General features: G+C 40.2%; 1 protein-coding gene across 1 annotated transcript in view; it reads left to right on the top strand.

The window, feature by feature from the left end:
• PCNX2 (pecanex 2) overlaps positions 1-26,935 on the top strand; it is a 291,473-nt gene that overhangs the window by 140,997 nt on the left and 123,541 nt on the right. The window contains exons 18-19 of the mRNA XM_040624241.1: positions 8,877-8,969; positions 9,775-9,925. Of these exons, the coding sequence (XP_040480175.1) occupies positions 8,877-8,969; positions 9,775-9,925 (244 nt within the window). The remainder of the gene's footprint in view (positions 1-8,876; positions 8,970-9,774; positions 9,926-26,935) is intronic.

Genomic DNA, 26,935 nt, shown 5'->3' with positions numbered 1-26,935 from the left:
GAAGAAGTTTGATACATTTGATGTTCCGTAAAAAAAGTAACTGCCCAAGTAGAATTCTATGCCCAGGGAAAATATCTTCAAAGGAGGGCAAAATAAAAATATTTTAGACAAACAGAAGCTGAGGGACTGTTGCTAAATGTAGTTCTGAGGGATATTCTTCAGATGGTCTCAGATGGAAAGTCTAATTTGCACAAAAGTGCAAAGAGAAATTTAAACAAACACCCACTGTCTAAAACCATAATAAGAGGATAACCTACAACTTTGGAGGGAAGGAGAAATGGACTCCAAGACTTAAAAATTCTTCGTAATGTCCAGGAGACAAATAAAGGTACTGCTTAACTCAAGACTGTGATAAGGGAAGTACGCCTGTTGGAATGTTCCGTGTAACAGCCAAAGGAAGAGAAGCATGTAGCTTCCTACTCCAGACAGAGGGGGAAACGGAATGATAAAAAACAATTCTTCATCAGTAACGAAATGTAATAGGACTCCCGTGCGACACTCTGCTTAAAAGTCAACTCCAGATGCGTTATAAACCTAAATACGAGATGACAAAATCTGAAAGTGCTTAGAATCATAATAAAGGAAGTTATCTTTATGATAATTCTAGGGTAGGAAGGAATTTTTTAAACAAGAAAAAGAAATGGAAGTTCATTACAATTATGACCTTTGATTTATCAAATAATACCCAGAAAAGATACTTAAAAAAATAAACCACAGATTGGGAAACAATTTTTAAAATATGCAGAGTAGATAAAGCACTAGTGTTGAGATGAATATAAAATTATTATAAATCGATAAGAAAGCCAGATACCTCAATTAAACATGGCCAAAAGTCTTGTACATGCACTTCACAAGGGAGGAAATAAAAATAGCCAAAACCATGAATATGCATGCAAACTAATTAATAATCAGGAAACTCCACACTAAAACCACACCGAGTTACCATTTCATACTTATTAGACTGACAAAAAATGAAAAGTTCTCCCAATAGTTAGTGTAGAGCAAGGGAACTCTTATGTGCTGTTGGTGGTACTGTAAATTAGAATCTCTCTTTTGGAAACGATTTGGTATCATAAAGTTGAAGACACACACTACAGCCAGCAATTCGGCAATTCTACTCCTAGATATTTACTGTGGAGCAAATCTTTTGTTTTGTTTTAAGATTGTATTTATTTATTTGAGAGAGAGAGAGCGAGAGCACGCAAGCATGAGTAGGGGGAGGGGCGGAGGGGGAGGGAGAAGCAGACTCCCCGCTGAGCAGGGGGCCTGATGCAAGGGCTCAATCCCAGGACCCTGGGATCACTACCTGAGCCAAAGGAAGACAGTTAAGCGACTGAGCCACCCAGGCACCCCTCAAATTTTGCACATCTGTACCAGATTACACATATGAGATTGTTCCTCGTAGCTGAAGCCATTGGAAATTGCGCCGACAGTGGAATGCGTAGTATGCAGCAAAGGAAGAGACCTTACCAGAGCCATATGCAATGGTATGGATGCGTCTTAGCCACGTAGTGTTGAGCCAAGGAAGCAAGACACAAATATGTCTAATCTGGTTCCATCTGTTGGGTAAAAATAGGCAAACCAAACTGCTTACAATTGCATACATAAGGAGCAAATCATTCTTATTTAAAGACCAAGAAACTTACTTTCACCAGTCAGGATAGTTGATAAGGACTCTCTAAGAGGGGAAAGAAGGGTTTGTGATCAGGGAGCCACATAAGGAATTTTTGGGTACTAGAAATCCTAGATTTTTTTTTCAAAGACTTTATTTATTTGAGAGAGTGAGAGAGAGAGAGACAGAGCATGAGACGGGGGACGGTCAGAGGAAGAAGCAGAGTCCCTCCCTGAACAGAGAGCCCGAGGCAGGACTTGATCCTGGGATTCCAGGATCATGATCTGAGCGAAGGCAGTCAGTCACTCAACTGACTGAATCACCCAGGTGCCCCAGAAATGTTAGATTTCTCGAATCAGTTGGTAGTCACTGAGATGTTCACTTTGTAATTATTTTTTAAATTGTACGTATTTTAAGCACTTTCCTATAAGCCTGGCTCACAGTTTTAAAAATGCAAAAGAAATTTTCAAACAGTATGAAATAAAATCAAACACTTATTCAAATTCTAGAAAGGGGACAGTTTCCTAGGCTTGGAATCTATAAAATGAAAAGAAATAAAACACACATACACACACAGTTAGATGTGAGTACATAAAACTTTCAGACTTCTATATGTTTAAGGGCAATCAAATTAAATAATTTGGTAAAATATTCATTGCAAATTTGACAAAAGTTAACTATCTTTCTTATACCAACAACTCACGGTTTAATTTTTAAAACTCTAAGCAAATGATATCATTTAGGGATAAAATATTTACAAGTAATTGTGAGAATTATATTTAGCCTACTTCTACAGAAAGAAATGCAAATTAAAGTTAGAAGGCATTTTTTTTTTAAGACAGAGAGTGCATGTGCATGAGTGGGGGTGTGGGAAGAACCATAGGGGAAGGGAGAGAATCTGAAGCAGGCCGCATGCCCAGCGTGGAGCCTGACACAGGGCTCCATCTCACGACCCTGATATGATCTGAGCTGAAATCAAGAGTCAGATGCTTAGCTGACTAAGCCACCAGGTGCCCCAGGTGGCATTCTTTCTTGTCCACTCGATCAGCACAGGATAAATTAATGATATTGCCAAATGGGACAAGATGAGATCTCTTAAATATTGTTTATATTTGGGTAAATTATTACTATCATCTGGGAAAGCATAATTTATCAAGAATTATAAAATTCATAACCTATAATATAATATAATAAATCGATTTGTCAGTTTTTCTAGAGAATGAATTTAAAATATGAAAAAAAGATTTAGGTGTGTAAAGATCATGACTGCAGCATAATTCATCACGGTAAAAAACAGAAAACAACTGAATTCCTAGCAGTCAGGGAATGCTTGCACTAAATATGGCACGTTCACTCTCATTCATGAAATTAATGTTTCGAGTCTCCACTACGGCCCTGTTTGTATGTGCATGTGTGTGTATGTTTATGGCACCCCAAGACGGAAAATTAGTTCGTCATTAAGTGACTATTATTTTTTAAATTGTACGTATTTTAAGCACAATAATATACATATATGTAGGGCTTACAAAAGAAAGTACAGGTGAAAAAGGTATAAAATTACATGCACACTATAATTAGACCTTTATAAAATATGCATAGATAAACCCACATACATCACGATGACAGCTACAACCATGCCTCAGCATTCACAGGCAAAAACACTGGCCCAGAAAGCATAAAAATGCTAATATTGTTAGTGTCAGGATATAATGATCATGAATGATCTATTCCCTTTCTTCTCTGTGTTGTAGAGCACTGCAGTATTATGTTATCCTATAATGGAAACATTAATTACTGCTAAAAAATTGCAGAGACCTAAATTTGCATTTTGCTCTGATATTTTGTACTCTGATTTTTGTAATGCCTAACATCGTATGGTTCACTTTTAAGACTTAGGATATTTATTAAAAAGAAGCAAAGATTCTAAACCTCTTGTTTAAATAAGTAATTCAACAGACTTGGAGTTATGAGCCTTCAAGCATGTGAAGAAGGCAGCACCAGTAATTCTCCTTTTGTACGGCAAGACTAAAACGGAAACCTTACACATGCTTCTGTCTTTTAGAAACAGAGGAGTATAATATGTATTAAAATCAGCAAAGTCATTTAATAAGAAAACCAAAATTACAAACTTTTTATAGTATTAAAGACTACTTTCATAGGACACAACAGCCTCTGAGGTCCAGGTGTTTTCAAGATTGCTTTTAAAAAATAATGTTTTCACGTTTGCTACACTGTACTGCATTTAAGACACGCACGTGAAAATGTTTGTAAGAATAGTAATTGTGCATTAGTAAGTACAGTGTTGTTTCACTGAATGAATGTGTTTATCAGAATCTGCTGCATATCCTACTTTTTGTGAAGGCACATGTCTACAACATGTTTCTAAGAAAAAAATATTTTGGGGAATAAAATTTTTGAAGTAGAATAATATCTGCTTTTTGGTGGCTGTAGGGAAAGAGGGAGCTATTTTCTTTTTATTTTGTTCGTGTTATTTTTACCAGTATTAACAGAGTGGTCTCTGGTTTCATCTATTAGCACTAGCTTGAGGGGCACCTGGGTGGTTCAGTCGGTTAAGCGTCTGCCTTCGGCTCAGGTCATGATCTCAGGGTCCTGGGATGGAGCCCCACTTTGGGCTCCCTGCTCAGCGGGGAGTCTGCTTCTCCCTCTCCCTCTGTTCCTCCCCCCTGCTCATTTTCTCTCTCTCTCTTTCTTTCTCTCTGTCACGCCTCCCCCGAATAAACAAATAAATCTTTTAAAAAATTAGCGCTAGGGGCGCCTGGGTGGCACAGCGGTTAAGTGTCTGCCTTCGGCTCAGGGTGTGATCCCGGCGTTCTGGGATCGAGCCCCACATCAGGCTCCTCTGCTGGGAGCCTGCTTCTTCCTCTCCCACTCCCCCTGCTTGTGTTCCTTCTCTCGCTGGCTGTCTCTATCTCTGTCGAATAAATAAATAAAAATCTTTAAAAAAAAAGAATAAATAAAAAATAAAAAAAATAGCACTAGCTTGAAAATCTCAATAATTACCATTTGCCATCGCGTTTGGGGAAGAGTCTGTTGAAAACTTTGCCCGGTTGCAGCTGGGAATGGGGGAGGGGTTGTTTGACTTCTTATTATTGGTTTGTAAAGTTCTTTATGCATTACAGATAAGAGTTCTTTGTTGTATATATGTTTTGCAATTACTTTTCGCAGTCCCTGGCTTGCCTTTTCATTTTATAACAATGTATTTTGAAGAGCAAATGTTTTAAATTTTCACGAATTCCAATTTAATGACTTCTTTTCTTTTAAACCTCTACCTTTTAGTGTTCTATTTACGAAAGCTTTGCCAAACCCAAGGTCACTAAGATTTCCTCTTATGCTTTCTTTGGGAAATTTAATAGTTTAAGTGAGGTTTATAATGCACATTGAGTTAAGTTTTCTGTGTGACAGGAAGTACATGTCAAGGCTTTCTGGTGTTGTTTTAGTTTTTTGTAGATGGCTATCCAGTTAGTTGTTCCAGTTCCATTTGTTGAAAGCATGATCTTTTTCCTCATTTAGGCGAAAGCTGCCATTTCATCTTGGCACTTTTGTTTAAAGTCCGTTGACTGTATATATTTTGATCTGGGCTCTTCTGTTCTCTTGATCTAGATACATATTTTGCTCCAATACCATCAACACCTGATTCCTGCAGAGTTGTAATAAGCCTTGAAGTCAGATATTATATATCTTCCAACTTAGTTCTTCCTTTTCAAAGTTGTTTTACCTTTTCTAGGTCCATTGCATTTCCAAGTAATTTTTGAACTAGCTTACCAATTTGTACCAAAAAAAGTCCTATTAGGATTTGATTAGGATTCCACTGGAGCTATATATCAGTTTGGTAATCTTAACAATACTGAATCTTCAAATCGATGAACATGGTATGTCTCTCCCTTTAGTTTCTCTTAGCAGGGTTTTATAGTTTTCAGTGTACAGGTCTCGTACATTTTTGTCAAATTTATCCTGTGTATTTCATATTTTTTATGCTATATTGTAAATGGTAAAATAAAAACTAGGTATGTGAAATGATGGTCAACATCATTAGCCATTGGAAAATGCAAATTAAAGCCATAATTAGATACTACTACACCAAGGTTTCTCAACCTCACACTATTGACATCCTGGGCCTCATAAGTCTGTGGTCAGGGACTGTCCTGTGCATTGTGGGATATTAAGCTGCATCCCTGGCCTCTACCCACCAGATGCCAATGCTACTCTCTCTTATCCTGAAATGTAATAGTCAAAAATGTCTCAAGACATTGCCAAATGTCCCTGGGGAGGTAAATTGTCCCTGGCTGAGGACTACTACACTACACAATGCCAGAATGGCTAAAATAAAGAATACTGACTACACCAAGTGTAGGCAAGAATATGAACTAATTGGAACTCTCACACTGCCAGTGAGAATGCAAAAAGGTTACAATGACTTTGAAAAACTGTGTGGCAGTTTCTTAGAAAGTTAAGTCTAACCCCACCATGTGTTCCAACCATTCTACTAAAACATTTACAAAGAGAGATGAAAGCACATGTCCAGAGACATGGTCAGAGACTGGAAATAACTCAGATGTCTACCCACAGGTGGCTGGATTAATACACTGTGCTATGAGCACACAAAGGAATATTACACAGCCAGAAACAGCGATGGACATACAGATTCATACAGACAACGTGGATTACTGTCAGATTCCACTGAGTGAAAGAAGCCAGATCAAGGAAGAATACATATTCTACAACTCCATTTATATCACATAAACATCTAGGGAACGAAATAAACCATCATTATGGTGCAGATCAGTGGTTGTCTGTGGACAGAGGAGAGATGGGGACATAGGTTAGCAAAGGTCAGGAGAGGAAACTCTGGGGCATGATGGCTATGCTACTTACCCTAATTATGATTTTGGATTTCATGGGGATATTCATGTCAAAACTCATCAAATGGTACACTTTATATGTATGCAGGATTTTGTATGTCAGGCATACCTCGATAAAGCTGTTTAAAACCCAGGGGCGCCTGGGTGGCTCAGTCGGTGAAGCATCTGCCTTCAGCTCAGGTCATGATCCCAGGGTTCTGAGATCGAGTCCCACGTCAGGCTCCCTGCTCCACGGGGAGCCTGTTTCTCCTTCTTCCACTCCTTATGTTCCCTCTCTCACTGTCTCTCTCTCTGTCAAATAAATAAATAATGTCTTTCAAAAAAATAATAAAAATTACAGTACAGAAAAGAAATGGGCAGGAGGAACATTTTAATAAATAAAGGCCGTGCAGTTGTTTGTATTTCCAAGGGATACTCATGACACTGACAAAAATCAGTGGACTTCCTGTATGTCACTCAACTGTGAAAAAAGTAACAATACTCAGAGCTCTTTCTCCCTTTTGCTTTGAGAAACCCAGAAAAGTAACCCTCCTCTCCCTGGCAGCTGCCCTGATGGCCCACTATTTTGCCTTTAGAAAGGGATGGTTGGCCAATTATAGACAACAGTTAATTTTAAATTAGAATATTTGGGAAAATGTTTATCTTCCTTTTGGATTAGCATTCAGTAATTTTTAAATGACATAAAACCATGTCAGTGAAAAGACCTTCGGGAAGGTCTGGCCTTTTGTAAATCTTTAGAATGAAAGGAGATACCTGAATTTTAGCCATTTCTTAATAGTAAATTTCTGGTGAAAATCTGTGATCACAAAAATTTTATAGATTCAGAATGAAAAAAAAAAAAAAAAAACAATGATTTGCCCTGCTCAAAAATCAGGGAAATTCTTACCACTTTTTAGCCATATATTTATACCATTACTAAGAATAAATCTAGAAGTTAGTTTATCACTATATGATTTCTCCCATATTCAATACCTGTATGTGAATTGTAAGACAACTTTAGCAGATAGTTGGTAAATTGACATCGAGAATATATCTCTTCACTGTATTATTATTTTTTAAAGATTTTATTTATTTATTTGAGAGAGAGAACATGTGTGCACACGCACACATGAAGCAGGGAGGGGCAGAGGGGAAAGAGAAGAGGGAGGGAGAGGGAGAGAGAGGATCTCAAGCAGCGTCCCTGCTGAGTATGGAGCCCGATGTGGGACTTGATCCCGTGACCCTGAGATCATGACCTGAACTGAAACCAAGAGTCGGACGCTCAACCAGCTGAGCCACCCAGGCGCCCCTCTTCACTGTATTATTCATTACTTTAACCAGGCATGTTGACTTTTTCATCATATGGTTCGAGGTCGTTATTACCGCATTTAAGCTGTCTTTCTGATTTCTTCCTATCACTTGGGTGTTAATTCAGTGAGAAAGCCAGCAGCAAGACTTTCAAGAATGCCACATTTTAATTTTAAAAACAAGAAAAGAAAAAAGGGGGAGGGGAGTGTAAGGAAACAGATGAACACAGATACAATTTTCTGGCAGAGAGCATTCGAAACAATGATTTAAGAGGCATAATTCCTTCCCAGTATGAGATATTGATATATTTATAACGATGGCTGCAGAGTTTTCAGGTGTGTGGTACCTTAAAATGTTCCGTAATTGTGTACTGCAGCAAGTTGGCCTCTGTAGAAAGAAAAAAATGGATGGTCCTTCGTGTCTCTTTTAGATCTGTCACCCAGCAGTATCGTGCTTGTTTGTACTAACAGGCCATTCTCCCTATAATATTAGTTCAGCATTAATAACATTCTGTGGTCTAACATTGCCTTGTTTTCCCCCAGGCCCTGCTCATGCCACAATTTTATGTGATAGAAAATTTATTATTTCATTTTCTGCATATATGTCATTGATACATACATATTTAAATTATTTGGAAGTGGCCTTTACCCAGTCTGACTGACTGGTGAATTACAATGTGAAATCTGTTCTGGTCCAAAGAAATAAGTGACTGTGTAAGAGGCTTCTGTTTGCCAAACAGCTAAGCTAAAGCCAAGTCGAGATGATTAGCACGTTATCCTCCTTTATCAGACCATGGGACCTTGCATCTGATCTGTGTTTGTAGAGAACTTTATGCCTCCTACACGTGTAGAAAACTTTTTCCTGCTGTGGTTAGCAGGTGCAGGCTAGTGTTGCACTGTGCATTCCCCTTTCCCCACCCTTTGCCTTGTTCTCATGGATGGACCACCCAGTATGTGCCACTGGGAACATAGCAGGTAAGTGATACGCTGAGTCGGTTATCCAGAGTCAGTATCCTGTCACCTGACTTACCCGGTGACTGCAGAGTTGCTGAGAGAAACAAAGAAGAGCAGACTTTACAGTTGGTTCTCTCTTTGCAGAAGGATACCTTAAAATCGGATCTCATTATCTGCTCGGTGGCCGCTGTTCTGTCATTTGCAGTCAGTGCCAGCACTGTGTTCCTGTCCTTGCGAGTACGTATCCATTCGACTTTATACTCTCCCCACCTCCTTTATAACGGAGCCCGTTGTGGGGTTCCAGGGTATTGGCAGGGTGGTGAAGCCAGAGGAGGAAACCAAGACGCCAGCTGAGAGGTTTAAGGGACATATCTCTGTGCTGTGAAGAGTCAGGTCCAAGATGAGATTTGCAGGTTGGGTTCAAGTGCTTTATCCTTTGTCTTCCCGCGCCTGCGGAGCTGTGTTGTTTGTTCGAGCCACACGCGTGTGCTGGAGCCCAGGGGTAGTAAGACAGGCTGAGGGCACACCACGGGGAGTAGAGACCGGAGGCCTTAGCATATGAGGAGTCAGACAGAGGTCCGAGAGCCAGGAGGAGCTTTGGAACATCATTTTCAGTTAGAAAAACAAACGCCGAGAGCGCAGAGAGCTCTAGGTGGGATTTCTGGCCTGAGGTTCCCACAGTGACTGTCTCCATATAAAAGTATTATACGCTTAGGAACTCCTTCCAAGGAGGAAAGTCTATGAGTTACATTTGTTATTCTCGACCTCTCCTTTCAAAAGCAACAGTAACAAAACCAAAGGTCAGACTTCCCTTGGCCTTTGAACTTCGCCGGAGCCAGCTCTCCAACCCCCCACTTAGCGGCTCGCCACACCGGCGGGTTTTGTGTGGCAGAAATTTTCAGAAGCCTGAGAGAAGAACTGGGGTTGCGTGTCTGTTCTGCTGGAGGGGAGAGGGGAAGGGCAGTGGTGTTGTGGACTATCCATGGGCGTCCCTCCCCTCTCCTGCGAGGCTGAACAACGAGATTTCCCTCTTGTGTCACAGCCATTTCTCAGTGTTGTGCTGTTTGCCCTGGCTGGCTCGGTGGGATCTGTGACCCATCATATGCTCCCTCAGCTCCGCAAGCACCATCCGTGGATGTGGATTTCACACCCGGTTCTTAAAAACAGAGAGTATCAGCAACGGGAAGTGAGAGGTCAGTAATATATCCCTCGTTAAAACAAACGGTGCAGGGGGAGGCATCCTTTAAACCAGAGAGTGTGACAACCGAGTGAATGTCTGAATGCCGTTGCACTACGCGCTTAAGAATGGTTACACTGGTAGATGTTACATTGTATCTATTTTACCACAATTTAAAAAAAGGAGAGTGTGTACCTTGGAGTATGCATGATTGTTCCGGAACAAGAAAGTTGAAGTGGCGTGAATTAGAACTGTGTTTTATAAAAATAATAATTGGCTATGTAGTTTTGGGGAAGATTCATTTATATCATTCAGACCGGAAGATTATGCTGCTCCAGTTTAAGTTGACAGGGGATTGGGAAGAACACTTCACCACGCCCCCATCCTCCACAAAGCTTTTTGCAGGAGGGGGTGCTGGGCAGGGATGTAGCAGAAACTGCTGAACCTTTAAGACCTCTGAACCCTTGAACTTTGCTTCGCTGGCTTTGCTCCCTTAGACCTAGACCCATACTTGATGGCCTTAGGAGTTCTCGGGGCTATTTCTGGTCACAATCGTGTAATAGCCAGGTAATCCAGACAGTGTCAGAGCTTCTAGATAAGAAATCTCGGGAATTTCTCTGGTAGCTCTTCCCTTGCTCTGTGATCCAACAGATGGTGGAAGGATTGATTTATCCCCATTTTCAGACACATTGAAGTCATCGGTCACAGTTTATAGCTATAGTTTATAACCAACTAGTGTCGGTTATAACTTTATAGCCCAGTGTACCCTCTCTGTTGTAGAGGGAGACAGTTGTCCTCCTGTCCAGACACAAGGGTATGTGAGTGGCGCCCAGATTTGCTGACTTGCACGAATGTACTGGACTCACCAGGCTGGTCAGCAGAAACTTCAGTAGATTAGTGTGACAAAGGGAAAAGGGGGCAAAATAATTTAAAAATGAAGAAGCGAAAGAATCACTTAAACTGCTGTCAAGAGCATTTCGTCAAGGAACATCTCTGGGTGGGTATGAGGAGCTGCCTTAATTTAAGACAGCTGACTCAGGAAACATGCAGATTGTTTAGTGGAGAAATACGGCATCCTGGGTCTGCTGCCCAGAGAGGGTTTAGAAGGTGGAGAAGGGTAGCCCCGACTGCTCTGCCCTCAGAGACTTGCTTTTCTCACCTGCAACAACAGCATCTAGCTTAAGGGTCAAGCTCAATATAGTTGTGCTTAACATGTATTTTATATATATGTATATATTTTAATTTAATATATAATATATATTTTTATATGCTCTATTCAATTTCAGGTATATGTATATATTTTATATTATGTATATATGTATATATTTTAATTTAATGTATAATATATAATAAATATGTATATATTTTAATTAATATATATGTATATATTATATATGTATGTATATATGTATATATTTCATATATATGTGTTAATGTATATGTTTTAGTTAAGTTAATATATAATATATTATATATTTTAATATGTATATATGTATATATTTTAATTATATATATATATGTATATATTTTATGTATATATGTATATATTTTAATTAGGTTAATTAGTATATAATATATAATATATTTTGATATATGTATATATTGCATATATGTACATATGTATATATTTGTATATATACATGTATATATGTATATATTTTAATTAATTTAATTAACATATATAATATATATTTTTTACATGCTCTATTCAATTTCAGGTACTACCTCAATGCACATGATTATCAGTATTATAAAACCTGAAGGAGGGTGGGCTCATTGCAGGTGCCATGTGTAATGGCTACTTCCTGTTGCAGCTCAGTTGTAGAGAGCGGTGCAGCCCAGACGGGTGCCTGCTGGTGGTCGGGTAGAGCAACCAGAGGAAACCGGTTTCTACGGAGCTTCTGGAAGTGTTAAGGTCACATTCCCCTTTCATGCTGTAAAGCTTTAGGAACTATTCTTTGGTGAAATTAGTGGAGTTGGGGGTTGATTACTTTGGCGTCATTGATTCTGGGTGGAGATGTGCAGTGTGAGGCTTTGCCTAAGGGGGCTGCATAGCTATATCCATATCAGCTTCTCCTCCACCTCTACTTCGTATTTCGATGTCCCAGGATGAGCACAGAGAGCTTATCAGATGGAGAGAAAGGAAAATAAGACAGAGGAGGCTCAGGCTAAGCTCAGTGTGGCAATTCAGAGTGTAGAACTCAGCAGTGACAATATTGAATTCAACACTCCGTAGTTTAGTTCAAACCCTGTTTGTTTGGTTTGGTTTGGTTTTGGTTTTTTTGTTTGTTTGATTTTGTTAGTGTGGTTGTCTTCTTCCCTGAATCTAACGGAGCCCAGTTTAAAATAGAATCATTTAGATATTTTGAAACCGCATGACCTTTTCAGTACACAGTTCAAGTCCAAGTAATGTGAGTGTGTTCGTATGTTGTCGGCCCCTCTTTGAGGGGCGAGTGACCAGGCGGTACTGGGTCTCCGTCCTACACACTGGGCCGGGAGCTCACGCCTGTTAGCATGGGCTCAAGCATGGGCTCTGTGAACGTTCCTCCCTGGCCTGCCTTAGCTGTTATAAGCCACTTGAAATCTAGCCAAGAGTAATAGATTTGACAAATTAGGCATGTAATGAAGAACAGATTGGATTTCAAAATTGTGTGCATTTGAAGGAAAATCCAAATATTTAAAATATGTTGGTATGAACTCATTGAAAAGCCATTACTCATTTTGGTATCATCCAGGTCCTGAGTTTCCTTCCTCCTCTTCCTGGCCTTCTGCCTTCTAGATAGTTCACTCTTTATTTTGTCCACTCCCAAGAAAACATGCACAGGCAATTCAGACCGATCGTATTCCTTTTAACATGAGAACAGTGCTCAAATCTCCTTTTTCATAGGATCACAGAATACTATAACTGGAAAAGAAGAGAGAGCAGAGCAGGGCGAGCAGGTCTGTGGCATAGCAGCAGAAAGCCCTAATCCCATGGCAGACATCGCTAACTGAGAACAATCCCAAACTGGGCCCGGGGCAGACATTGAATCGGCATGTGAGATGAGGCGTATGTGCCGTCCCTGTCTTAGAGTTTATGGAATGCCATCCCACCCCTTACATAGGAGGAAACGGAAGCCTACAGAAGTCAAGGCACCTAACTTCAGTCCCAGCAAGTGTGTGGCCAGTGAGTGACCAGAATCCAGGGCGCCTTCCTCCAGTCCAGTGCTCTTTCTCTATGTGCTCTGCTCTTGGTCTAGCGGGCTGATCATGCGTGGTTTGTACTCGGCTCTTAGGCAGCATGGTACCATAGCCATTGTTGCCCAGAAGGGCCCCATCAGTGCGGTGGACCCTGTAGAGTCCAGCATGCCGTCGTCTAAGGCCAACTCTACGAAGCTTTAATCCCCGGGGTGAAACAGATTCACCACAATGAATGCTGGGCATTCTTGTGGTTTCTCCAATACACTCCATTCTCTGACTGTCCTCTCGTTGCTCTTCCCTTTGCCTGCAATGCTTTTTCTCCAGCATCACTAGACTCAAGCCAGATGATTCATCCTTCAGGTCTCTGTTTAAAAATCAGTGCCTCCGGAAGTCCTTCCCTGACCACCTGGATCAGACTAATTTTTCGGCCGCTCCCCTGAATCTCCCTTTCCATCATATTCTCTCAAGTGAGTGTGAGCAGCGTGTCTGTTTGCTTGCACTGGCTCTCCCCTGCTTACTTGGTGCTGGGCACAGAAGTGTGTTTATTGAACTGCACCTCATTTAAATATCATCTGCCTTCTATTTGCTAGAACAAATTTGAACTAGGTGTATAAGCTTCTTTCCGTTTACTTTCCTTTCTGCATACCTCTGATATGTAATTTTACTTGACATACAAAATTATGTGGAGAGACAAAATAAATTTTGATATAAAATTCAGACTACAACTCAAGTCGAAGACTGGAAATTGAATCATGTATTTTTTTAGTCAATTCAGTTCTTTGCTTTGGAGATGAATTTAGGTAAACTTTATCCCATCCTAGCCCCAGCAAGATGTTTCACCAATATTTGAGCTAAAAGAATAAAATTCTGTCACTCATCGTACAGTTCAGCAGACATATGGTGATGTGGCTATAACTGACATATTAATGGAATGTGAAGTTGTTTAATCTTAGTGAATCACGCTGAAAATAACAAGATATCAGAGTAGACAGCACTACAGATGGCACCGTATTAGTCAAGTATGGAACTTTCAAGACCAAATGTTTAAGGAGCACTGGAGTTTTAGAAAAGAAAACTAATCTATGATCCTGAATTATGATGTAATTCCAGACAAATGACCTGATGAGCCTCTGTTGTAAAACAGTAAGAAGTTGTATCTGTTTGAAAGTTTGTTTTATCTAATGGTAATAAATGCACACCTATCAATAATTACTTTGAATGTAAATGGACTAAATGCTCCAATCAAAAGACATAAGGCAACAGAATGGATTAAAAAAAAAAAAAAAACAAAACCAAGACCCATCTATAAGCTGCTTATGAGAGGCTCATTTTAGACCTTAAGACACCTGCAGATTGAATGTGAGGGGATGGAGAATCATCTATCATGTAAATGGATAATGAAAGAAAGCTGGGGTAGCAATTATTGTATTGGGCAAAATAGACTTTAAGACAAAGACTGTAACAAGACAAAGAGGAGCACTATATAATAAAAAGGGGGACAATCCAACAGGAAGATCTAACAATTGTAAATATTTATGCACCCAACCTAGGAGCACCTAAATACATAAAACTGTTAACAAACATAAAGGAATTAATCAGTAATAATACAATAATAGTAGGGGACATTAACACCCTACTTATATCAATGGACAGATCATCTAAACAGAACATCAACAAGGAAACGATGGCTCTGAATGGCACTCTGGACCAGATGGATATATTCAGAACATTCCAACCTAAAACAGCAGAATACACATTCTTTTCACGTGCACATGGAACATTCTCCAGAATAGATCATACATTAACCCACAAAACCACCCTCAACAAATTCAAGAAGATTAAAGTCATACCATGCGTCTTTACTCACCATCACAAGTGAAAGACCTATACTCTGAAAACTATAAGATATTGATGAAAGAGGTCAAGAGGACAGAAAGAAATGGAAAGACATTCCATGCTCATGGATTGGAAGAACAAATATTATTAACTAGATGGTGTGAAACTAGAAGACAACCACAGGAAGAAATCTGGAAAGACCGCAAACACATGGAGGTTAAATAACATGCTACTAAACAACCAAAGGAAAGAAGAAATTAAAAAGTACATATGAAACAAATGAAAATGAAAACACAATGGTCCAAAACCTCTGGGATGCAGCAGAAGCAGTTTTAAGAGGGAAGTTTATAGTAATACCGGCCTACCTCAAGAAGCAAAACAAAACAAAACAAAAAACAAAAACAAAAACCTCAAATAAACAATGTAACCTTACACCTTAAGGGGCTAGAAAAAGGACAACAAACAAAACCTAAAACCAACAGAAAGAAGGCAATAATAAAGATTAGAGCAGAAATAAATGTTATAGAAACGAAAAAAGCCCCAATAAAACAGGTCAGTGAAACTAGGAGCTGGTTCTTTGAAAAAAAATCAATAAAATTTATAGACCTCTAGCCAGACTGATTGAGAAAAAAAAGAGAAAGGACTCAAAATCACAAACGAGAGAGGAGTAATAACAACCAACACCACAGAAACACAAGTGATTAGAAGAGAATATAATGAAAAACTATATGTCAACAAATTGGACAACCTGGAAGAAATGAATAAATTCCTAGAAGCATATAACCTACCAAAACTGAAACAGGAAGAAATAGAATTTGAACAGACTGATAACCAGCAAAGAAATCAAATCAGTAATCAAAAATCTCCCAGCAGACAAAAGTCTAGGACCAGCTGGCTTCACAGGCAAACTCTGCCAAACATTGAAAGAAGAGTTAGTGACCACTCTTCTTAAACTGTTCCTAAAAGTAGAAAAGAAAGGAAAACTTCCAAATTCATTCTATGAGGCCAGCATTACCTTGATACCAAACCAAATAAAGATACCACTAAAAGAAGAGAAATACAGGCCAATATCCTTGATGAACATAGATGCAGAAATCCTCAACAAAATGCTAGCAAACCAAATTCAACAATACATTAAAAAAAATCATTCGCCATGGTTAAGTGGGGTTTATTCCAGGGTGGTTCAATATTCACAAGTTGATCAATGTGATACATCACATAAATAAGAGAAAGGATAAGAACCATAGGATCATTTCAACAGATGCAGAAAAAGCATTTGGCAAAGTACAACATCCATTCATCACAAAAACCCTAAACAAAGTAAGTTTGAGGGAACATAGCTCAAGATAATACAGGCCATCTATGAAAAATCCACCGCTAATATCATCCTTAGTGGATGAAACTGACAGTTTTTCCCCTAAGGTCAAGAACAAGACAAGGATGTCCACTCTCACCACTTTTATTCAACATAGTAGTGGAAGTGTTAGCCACAACAATCAGATACAAAGAAATAAAAGGCATCTAAATCCATAAGGAAGAAGTATAACTTTCACTATTTGCAGATGTCATGATACTATATACATAAAACTGGAAAGACTCCACCAAAAAACTGCTAGAACTAATAAACTAATTCAGTAAAGTTGCAATTATACAAAATCAGTGTACATAAATTTGTTGCATTTCTATACACTAGTAATGAAGCAGCAGAAAGAGAAACTAAAAAAAAAACAATCCCATTTACAATTGCACCAAAAATAAAAAGATACCTAGAAATAAACCTAACCAAACAAGTGAAAGACCTATACTCTGAAAACTATAAGACACTGATGAAAGAGTTCAAGAGGACAGAAAGAAATGGAAAGACATTCCATGCTCATGGATTGGAAGAACAAATATTATTAAAATGTCTATACTACCCAAAGCAATCTACACATTTAATGCAATCCCTATCAAAATACCACCAGCATTTTTTAAGAACTTTATCAAACAATCCTAAAAATTTTTTTGAAGATTTTATTTATTTACATGAGAGAGAGGGAGATAGCATGAGCAAGCTGGGGGAGGAGCAGAGGGGGAGGGAAAGGAAGAGGGAGAGAGAATCTGAAGCAGACTCCATGCTGAGCACAGAGCCAGATGAGAGACTTGATCCCACAACCACAAGCTCATGACCTGAGCTGAAACCAAGAGTTGGATACTTAACTGACTGAGCCACCTAGGCCCCTCTAATCCTAAAATTTGTATGGAACCACAAAAGACCTTGAATAGCCAAAGCTACCTTGAAAAAGGAAAGCAAAGCTGGAGGCATCATAATTCTGGACTTCAAGTTATACATTACAAAGCTGTAGTGATCAAAAGAGTATGGTACTGGCACAAAAACAGACAAAAATATCAATAGAACAGAATAGAAAACCCAGAAATAAACCCACAACCACATGGTCAATTAATCTTCAGCAGAACAGGGAAGAATATCCAATGGGAAAAAAAGACCATCTCTTCAACGAATGGTGTTGGGAAAACTAGACAGCAACGTGCAAAAGAAAGAAACTGGACCACTTTCTTATACCATTCACAAAAATAAATACAAAATGGATTGAAGACTTACATATGAGACCTGAAATCGTAAAAATGTTAGAAGAGAACACAGGCAATAACCTCTTTGACATCTGTCATAGCAACTTTTTTCTAGATAAGCAGGTTCCCTAGGTAAGAGAAACAAAAGCAAAAACAAATTATTGCGATTATGTCAAGATAAAAAGCTTCTGCACAGTGAAGGAAACAATCAACAAAACTGAAAGGCAATCTATGGAATGGGAAAAGATATTTGCAAATGACATACCTAATAAAGGGTTAGTATCCAGAATATATAAAGAACTTATAAAACTCAACACCCAAATAACACAATTAAAAAATAGGCAAAAAACATGAACAGGCATTTCTTCAGAGGCCAACGGACATATGAAAAGATGCTCAACATCATTCATCATCAGGGAACTGCAAATCAAAACTACAATGAGATATTACCTGACACCAGTCAGAATGGTTAAAATCAACAACACAAGGAACAACAGGTGTTGGTGAGAATGTGGAGAAAAAGGAACCTTTGTGCACTGTTGGTGGGAATGCAAACTGGTGCAGCCACTGTGGAAAACAGTATGGAGATTCCTCAAAAAGTTAAAAATAGAGCTACCCTACTATCCAGCAATCTCACTACTGGGTATTTACCCAAAGAATACGATGACACTAATTCAAGAGGATACACGCACCCCTATGTTTAAAGCAGCATTATTTACAGTAGCCAAATTATGGAAGCAGCCTTTGTGTCCATTGATTGATGAATGGATAAAGAAGATGTGGTATATACATATAATGGAATATTATTCAGCCATAAAAAAGAATAAAATCTTGCCATTTGCAATAACGTGGATGGATCTAGAGGGTATAATGAAATAAGTCAATCAGAGAGAATACAAATACCATGATTTCACTCATATGTGGAATTTAGGAAGCAAAACAAATGAGCAAAGGGGAAAAAGAGAGACAAATCAAGAAACAGACTCTTAGTTATGGAGAACAAACTGATGGTTACCTCAGGGAAGATGGGCAGGGGGATGGGTGAAATAGGTGATGGGGATTAAGGAGGGCACTTTTGTGATGAGCACAGGGGGCTGTATGGAAGTGTTGAATCATGGTATTGTATACCTGAAACTAATATAACACTGTATGTTAACTGGAACTAAAATAAAAACTAAAATAGGCCCCCTCCAAAAAAAGAAAATTTGTTTTATCTAAGAATTTTCAGAAGGAATGATGTCATTTTGAAATGAATTAATAAAGTTGGGTCATATTTTCACATGACCTCCCAGAAGAAATTTCCATAATATTATTGAAGTGCTCTGATCTGATGACCTTACTCTTACCGTAAGAGTGGGTTTTAATGGAATTAAGAGATTGAGATAAAAAATAATTCCATTATTCACATTCCCTTGTTATTTATTCATTCAGAAAATGCTTATGAATTTCCTATGCATTAAAAAAAAGAATTACTGGGTTCCTCCATGATAAGAAGCCTGTGAACCAGTGAGATAGGGTGACTAAGATGTGGTTTCTGTCATCAAAGAGTTTGTGACCTATTAAGCAAGCCTCTGGCTGTGCCAGAATGGGGGAGCCATGATTGCTACACACACAGTGATGTGGCGCCAGCGCTATGTTCAGCCTTGCAGGAAATACAAAGAAGTGGAAGGCCCAGACCCTAAAAGAAAAGGTTATAATTAATTTTATATTCAGTGGTTAATTTTTTCCAACTGGTTGGTTATGCCTATAAAATGGAAAATGTATGAATTTTAGGACTAGATGTTGAATTAATGTCTGGTGCATAGTAGGTGTTCAATGATATTGGTTGAATGAACAGGTGAACGATCAGTGCTTTGTAAATTCCCCAGGGAAGATTTTCCTACACGCTGATGTGGGCAGAAAAAGCTTTGTAAGGTAAAGGCTGGTTTGAAGGACTCAAGGGTAGATGTGGATAGGAAAATATATACAAACAGGCTCATTCCTCTGCAAAAAATAAATGGTTGCTGAAAAAGCTTAAGCTATAATTTTTGGATGTATGATAAATGGATAAAAGATTACAGAAATTATAGAAAATACTGAATCTCATCGAAATTGTAATTTAAAAAAAATCACTATCACAAAACTTAGTCACAAGTGAGTCCTGATTTTGTCATTCTTAAATGCTATTTCCTTTGCGTATTGGCAAATCTTGCCTGTTGATTTCCCTACAGACTGGTTTCTACATGTCAGAGACGTGGTTCTGAGAGATGTTGCTTTTTCGAATGTACTTTTCATTCATATCAAAGTAATACATAGATTAAGAATAAAATAGAACAAGTTGTAACGACAAGCAGCAGACTCTTGTGAACTTCTCCCCGTGTCTGATTCTCTCTGCCCATAAACAATTACTTTCTGCTCTTTAGATATTTCTCCTGGTATTTACCATAATTCTTCTACGTGATCCTCTTGCTCTGCCGTTTCTTGATATTTCAGATTTGCCTGTCTACTAACTTCCTGTTATGAATGAGAGGATTCCTGTCTCTTATCTTCCCTCACACATTAACATTTTCCCTTTCTCCTTCCTCACAATATAGTTTTAATATTTTTTTGAACACATACTCAGGACTTTTTTTTCTCTATTAGGTCTGATTGTTGCTCACTTCTAGTCCAGTAGTCTACCACGATTACCTTCCCTTCCTTGCTCAGATTTCTGTTTTTGATTTGCTAGCCTTTCCCGTAGCTATGGGAACTGTCTCTCAGTTCAGGTTTCCATATAGGCATACCTGTCAGATCATCTATTAGTTCCATCCTCCCTGGACTGCCTCCTGGAACCTGCTCCGATCGTTCTGTGTTTACTCCCTCTTTGTGAATGAAGCACCTCCTCCAGTCACTCCAGGGAAAGGGTGCCCGGGAAGGAGAATTTCTGAGACTTTGCATATCTCCAAGTATTTCCATTCTGCCTTGCACTTAATGGATAGTTGGTATTGTGCAGCAACTGAGGATGTAAACACTTCTGTAAGAATGCTAACGTAATGTCCCATCGTCTTCCACCTTCCATTGCTGCCGTGGAGAAGTCTGATGCCTTTCCAACCCCCTGGGCCTTTGTATGTGACCAGATTTTCCCCTGCAGGAAGCTTTTGGAAAGCTAAGGGGGAAATTAAAGTGCCATAACCCAGAGAATGGGCTCAAATTTTGGCTTGTCACATATTAATTATGCTTAACCATCATGATTCAATTTTGTCATTTATAATTGGGGGTTCCTACAAGAAAGATTTGTCGGGGGATGAAATTAATCAAGATAAGAAGTGTAAAGTATTGGCATCGTCCTCGGCAGGCAGAATGTATTCAGTAAGTGCATACTCCTCCTGCTCTTCCCCAAAGTTCTGAAATTCACTCATTTTGCACCTTGCTTTGTGCCTCATTTCTTCAGTTGTGGTAGTTGGTTGGTGGCCCTTTATAATTCGGAAGTTTATGTTCTGTTTTTTTTTTTTTTTTAATGTTATGTTAGTCACCATACAATACATCCTTAGTTTTTGATGTAAAGTTCCATGATTCATTGTTTGTGTATAACACCCAGTGCTCCATGCAATACGTGCCCTCCTTAATACTCATCACCGGCCTATCCCAATCCCCCCACCCGCCTCCCCTCTGAAACCCCCAGTTTGTTTCCCAGAGTCCATAGTCTCTCGTGGTTCATTCCCCCTTCTATATTCTGTGTTTTTGACATTTTTGTCAACAGGTGATAGTACCACTTGGATGACCTCATTTGCAGAATTTCTATGGTGATTAAATCAAACACGGTAATCTATGTAAAAATCCTTTGTGACATGACAGGCATTATTTGATTTCAAAACATAGAGGCTGTGCTGGCGTCTTTGGGAAGATCTCCTCTTTGTGGGTGAGATGCCGTAGTTTTGGGAAGAAGACTATATTCTGTACTTCATCCCATTTCTTCCCCACATAAAAAGATGCCAACATCAGGTGGTAGTTACAGACCTGGAGTACCCTGCAAAGTCTCTTTAATTCAAAGCAACAAAAATAGTTTGAAGCATGAACTGAACGAGTGTTAGCTGAGTAACAGTCCCATGTGCTATGATGCTTCCATGGGAAAGTACATTCCAGGTGCCCAAAAAGTGGCTCAGAGCTGAGGTGTCAAAAAACAGCCTGTTGGGTGGAAGCCTGCCTGATTAATTATTCCCTCTGTTGTTATCCCTTTCACGCACACTCTCTTCCTCTCCTTTTCTTTCCCTCCCTGCCAGGCACTGCTCCTCTGCACTCTCCCATGCTGGCTGGCCTCCTTCTCGTCAGCTGGGGAACTTAGCTTTCCGTGTTGGTCTCCACAAGGCTGGGGGTGGCTGCAGGGGACTGGAGTGGAACCAGGCTCACACCTGCAGCAGCAAACATGGGAAGTGGAACCCAGGTACCTCTGCTCAAAGGGGAGTGAGGCTGAAGGAGGCCTGGAGACTCAGCACAGGCCGGTGCTGGCCGGCATCAGGCTGGAGAGGGTTTGGGGACAGCTCAGTGGTCAGCTGCTAACCTCAGCTCTCCAGCAAGCCACTAGAGTGTTTACCCAAGGACCTGGTGGGATTCTCCTAGACTGCCGATACGTCTCAAGCAATGTGGAAGTCAAATGAATGGTCAGTAATTGGAGAAGTGTAGAAAAAGTACCACTACCAACCGGGAAGTCTAAATAGGCATATGATTCATGTAGGATGGAATGCAGCAGCTTTGGGCACTGTTGGCCCCACGGGCGTGCACGGAAGGGCCAAAGCTGGCCATCTGGAGGGATGATGTTAGCTTGCAGCTGCAGTTGGTGAGGTCACCGTGATGAATGGCTGACTTGGCCTCCCTGATGTACGTCCCCTAGGGTCTTGTCTGAAGTAGATAAAGCCTCAGAGCACTCTGCGATAGGACGAGATATGGAGATGCCAGTGGAGATGCAGAAGCCGTGTTTTCGAGTGAGCTTGTAATTTAAGTAACATACAAATCACACTTGACTTGGGGGAGAAGATCTGGTTTTGTAAATTAGACATCCCTGGTACCTGCTAGGTACTAGGTGCTGTGCTCGGTGTTGAGAATGCAAAAATCAGTAAGTGCGTAGGCCTTGCTCTTCCCAACGAGAAGAATCTTCTTTCCTCTGCTCATAGGGAGAACTTTTAAAAGTTGCTCTGAACGCTTTTCACATGAAAATTTTTGACCTAAACTTCTTCATGTGAAAAAGTAATAAAAGATTTCAATAGTGTTTTCAGTTTTAAATACTATGGGTTTATATTAGCAGAGGACCTTTCTATCAAGAGGAGAAAGCACATTATTGCACTGATTCTCCAGAGAGCTCCTCTGTGCCTTTGAGGAGATATGAAGGATGCATTTGTATTCCCACTGAATTAATGAAAAAAATCAGTGGGAAGTTTTGGGAAAATGAGCTAAACATTCTAAAAAATTGAGTTAGACTTCGTATCAAATGAAATTCCAGATGGATTAAAAATTTAAAACATTTTTCAAAAGGAGGAGAAGAAGAAAGAAAAACCAGAATAGCAGCTGCATGAAAATATAGGTCAAGTTATATAATCTTGGTTGGGGAGAGGAAAAGAATTTTCCTAGCATGACCCAAAGCAAAAAACCACTAAAGAAACAACTAAAAGTGGTATTCCTTGAAAAATTTGAATATTCTGCTGCCTGACTGTTGCTCTTCACTACCTTGCATTTCTCTGAGAGGTTTGCCTGACTTGATAATAGGTATTGATTCGTTCAGAAATAATGATAGGACCCACCGCGTGCCAGGGACGGTGCCGAATGCTGGGGATAAGCTGGGGAGTGTGGCCGCCGTGGCCTCACCCTGGGTGGAACCTGCTGAGAAGGGAAATGCACTGTGGCCAGGACTACACCTTGAAGCCCGGCAAGGCAGCTGGTGCCACACCGGGGGTGCCCCAGCTTCTCACCCTCTGTCCCACCGGGTGTCTGCCTTTGTTCACTGAGTTATTAGTCAATTAATCAGAGATGTTGCGTGAAGCTACTGAGCGGCTCCTATGGACGAAGATGATGGAGGAAGACAGGCCCGGCCCCCTGGCTGTCGCAGAGGGCTGGACATTCACGCAGAGTAATGCCCATGTACAGGGTCTAAAGGACAGTGAAGGGCAGGAGTATGAAGACGCAAGGAAGGAGTCTAAAGGGATCCTGATTGAGATCTGAGAGACAGAGAAAGGCTCCTTTGAGGAAGTGACATTTAATTCGAAGCTTGAAGGAGAAAGACAGGGTTAGCCCTCAAAGGGGAGGAATGGGATCCCAGGATCCCAGGCAGGAGACGAAGCCACGGGCACACCGTGTGTTGGCTAATGGGAACGGAAAGGTCATGGGACCTTGGGTTTCTCCTAAGCAGGATTATAGGGCTTTGAGCAGCAGCGTAATGTGGTTTGCTTTACATTTAAGAATGATTACTTACCCTCTTCACGCTACTAGTTTTGGAAGTGAGACCTGTTTGTGGAGAATACACCATGACCCATGTACATGCTAGCACTAAGGACTTTACAAGCTGAGATGTGGCCCCGAGAGAAAGACAGGACGGAGAAGCACTCATAGGGAAAAATGATTGCTGATAATAAGGGGGTTCCACCGGCCTCGATGTGGTAATTCCATTTTGCAGGGTGTCTCTGCCTGAGATGCCTCAGGGTGACAGGGCCATTTGAACTGAGCTGTGCACGTCTGGAAATGCTTAGGAACATGCCTGGTTCCTGCAAAGCAGGAGGCCACGTATCCTTGCAGCTTTAATCGTAATTCAAGATTTGAATCGGAGAAAATTATCTCCCTAAAGATAAAAACATCCTGAAGATTTTTGATTCACTTTTAATTATCGAGAAGGACTTATTTTGGAAGCATAAGCATCTAAGTAAAACACAACCTGAAAAGCCTTTAAGAAAATTTAAAGTGCTCTCTTGTAATAAGTCGTATATAACTTGTAAATGGCATAGTTAGTTTGCATTCTTTTCCTCACGGGCCTAATATTCCAGGGAAAAGAGAAATACTAATGCTCAAGTAAGGTCTTTTTATGGCCTCTGTGCGTATTCAGGGCATTACAAAAAGACTGTTATAAAATACCATTGCGAAGATTTTCTTTTTAACTTGACTTTGTATGAATCCTGAAGCAGTTTGGGTCCTTAAGAAACATGTTTATCATGCTACTGCGTCTGTGAGCTTTCCTTTTTATTAGCTTTCCGTGGTCATGCCATAAGAAAGGATTGAGTTTAGTCTTTGAGCAATCAGAATTCTGGAATAATGCTCTGGTTTTAGTTTCCTCCTGTGTTATTATTCATCTTTCTATTTGCTTCCCCTCCGCTTCCAAACATAAACATTCAGTACGAAAACAATCTAGAGATTGTAACATTTCTTGTTTTAAAGATTTATTTATCCATTTATTTGAGAGAAAGTGAGCATGAGAAAGAGAGCACGAGTGGTGGTGGTGGGGGGAGGGGCAGAGGAAGAGGGAGAAGCAGGCTCCCCCGCCCTGAGCAGGGAGCACAATGTGGGGCTTGATCCCAGAACCCTGGGATCATGACCTGAGCTGAAGGTGGACTCTTAACTGACTGAGCCACCCAAGTGCCCTAGAGATTGTTACATTTCATTGGAATGCATTACCAAACTTGCTAGGAGTCTAGAGGTAAGTAAAATTTAAAGGGACATTAATTTTCTTTCAACATAAAGGATTAGCAGAATCCCAAGTCGAAAGTTTGGAGGTGGTGACCTCTGGGATTTGCTCTCCACTCTGTCATTCATACGTATTTATTTTACCCCCCTTTCCACATCCTTCTCCACCCCTGCTTTGGCTAGATGTTGTCGGAACATCAGCGGGGGAAGCCATGCCTCGGGATGCATCTTTACCTAGAATGATTTTCCCCCAGCATACAATGTGCGTCCCTGGGCTTGTGCGGACACCGTGAAGGGCACTCTCTGTCCTCGCATCTAGAGATCCAGGGTCCACCAGCCGGTTGCACGTGGGAGCTTGCCTAACATTCGCTTGTCACCTTCATTCCCAGGCAGCCCCTCGGGTAGTAAACGAGACATGCATCATGCAGTGTGACCTGGCTTCCAGCTCAGTTGAGTAAGGGTGCTATTAAAAAAATGGTAGAAGTTTTAGTGACTTCTGCATGAGTTGGTTTCTAGTTCTTTGGAATTTCTTCGTATCCTTCGTAGAGCTCCATTGTAGCTATCATCGGTTGGCTTCTAACTAGAGAACCCGTGATGACCCTTAAAGATCCAAGGCCTTAGCTGTTCACAGATGTTATCAGGGCCATACTGAATGCACTTCTTATGACTTAGCTTNNGAAGTCAGGCAGCAGAATGGTGCTTACAAGGGAAGACTTCCGAGAGCCTGCATATCTTAGCTACCTGCCTCAAAGTGTGTCTACGATACAGTTTCACACATATGTCTCCCCGCCCCTCCCAGGTACCACAGAGGGTGAAATCTCACTGAATAAGGACTTTCGCTCTCAAATATTTGGAACGGCATGGACGGTGAATTCAGAGCTTATTAGAGCTTGTTTTTTGGAAACTCATTGCTTTATGTCTCTCCGGGATGGATCAGCTAAAATTCTTATGGAAAACCCATCTTGGTTTTCATTAGCTGCAGTAAATCCTTGGGAAGTCTGCAGTGGGATGGTGTCCCTGCCCTCAAAGCAGCCGTATCCCCACTCACTGGAAAACATCATTGTCTAAAAGCAAATGCGACGAGCGTTTAAAAGCCTGGATCACACTCCCCCGTCCAAATGGCAAAAACGGGCATTCTACGGTGATGAGCTACTCAAATGTTTCTTTTAATTCAAATGTTTTCTAACAGCCCCGCAGCATGAGGTTGGCTTGTATTTCCTTAATTTACATATTTTTGCAGCAATCTAGCGAAGGTTGTCATGTTTCTCCGAATTGGTGACAAATGTTGATAGAACTCTGTAAATGTATTTTTATAAGCAGGCGGAGTTGCATTTGATGTGACGGCCTCAAACTGACATATATTTTCTCAATATAAATTGGGAAATCAGAAAAAATAATCTGGAAGGAAACCTAAATGTAATGGATTGTACTTTATGAGAGACTAAGATAGGAAAGATTGCTTAATATGCTAGAGTTCGAAAGCTTTTCGTTTTGTATTCAGAAAGTAATTCTGGGCCGGGGCGGGGGGGCTGCTGTTTTAAGCCTCTCTTTGTTCAATTTAACTATTCAGAGTTCCTCTGGACGCAAAAAGGATAAGATAGTAAATGAACATTTATGTAACCCCAGCTGTAAGCCAGGTGTTCCGTAAGGACTTGACAGACTCAACTAATGAAGACATGGTTTAGTCTTGAAGACAAGATCTACTCTTGACAAACCTAAAGTCCAGTGGGGAGATTAATATTTAAATGAATACTCCGCAGTGTGACAGGTACTGTAATTATAGAATTCACAGTGCATAGTGATGGCACAAATAATGTATTTT

Source organism: Ursus maritimus, unplaced genomic scaffold (assembly GCF_017311325.1).
Source record: "Ursus maritimus isolate PB19 unplaced genomic scaffold, ASM1731132v1 scaffold_7, whole genome shotgun sequence".
NCBI classification, from domain to species: Eukaryota; Metazoa; Chordata; class Mammalia; order Carnivora; family Ursidae; genus Ursus; species Ursus maritimus.
The sequence above is the reverse complement of the archived record's forward strand: the minus strand, read 5'-3'. Positions and strand labels throughout refer to the sequence as shown.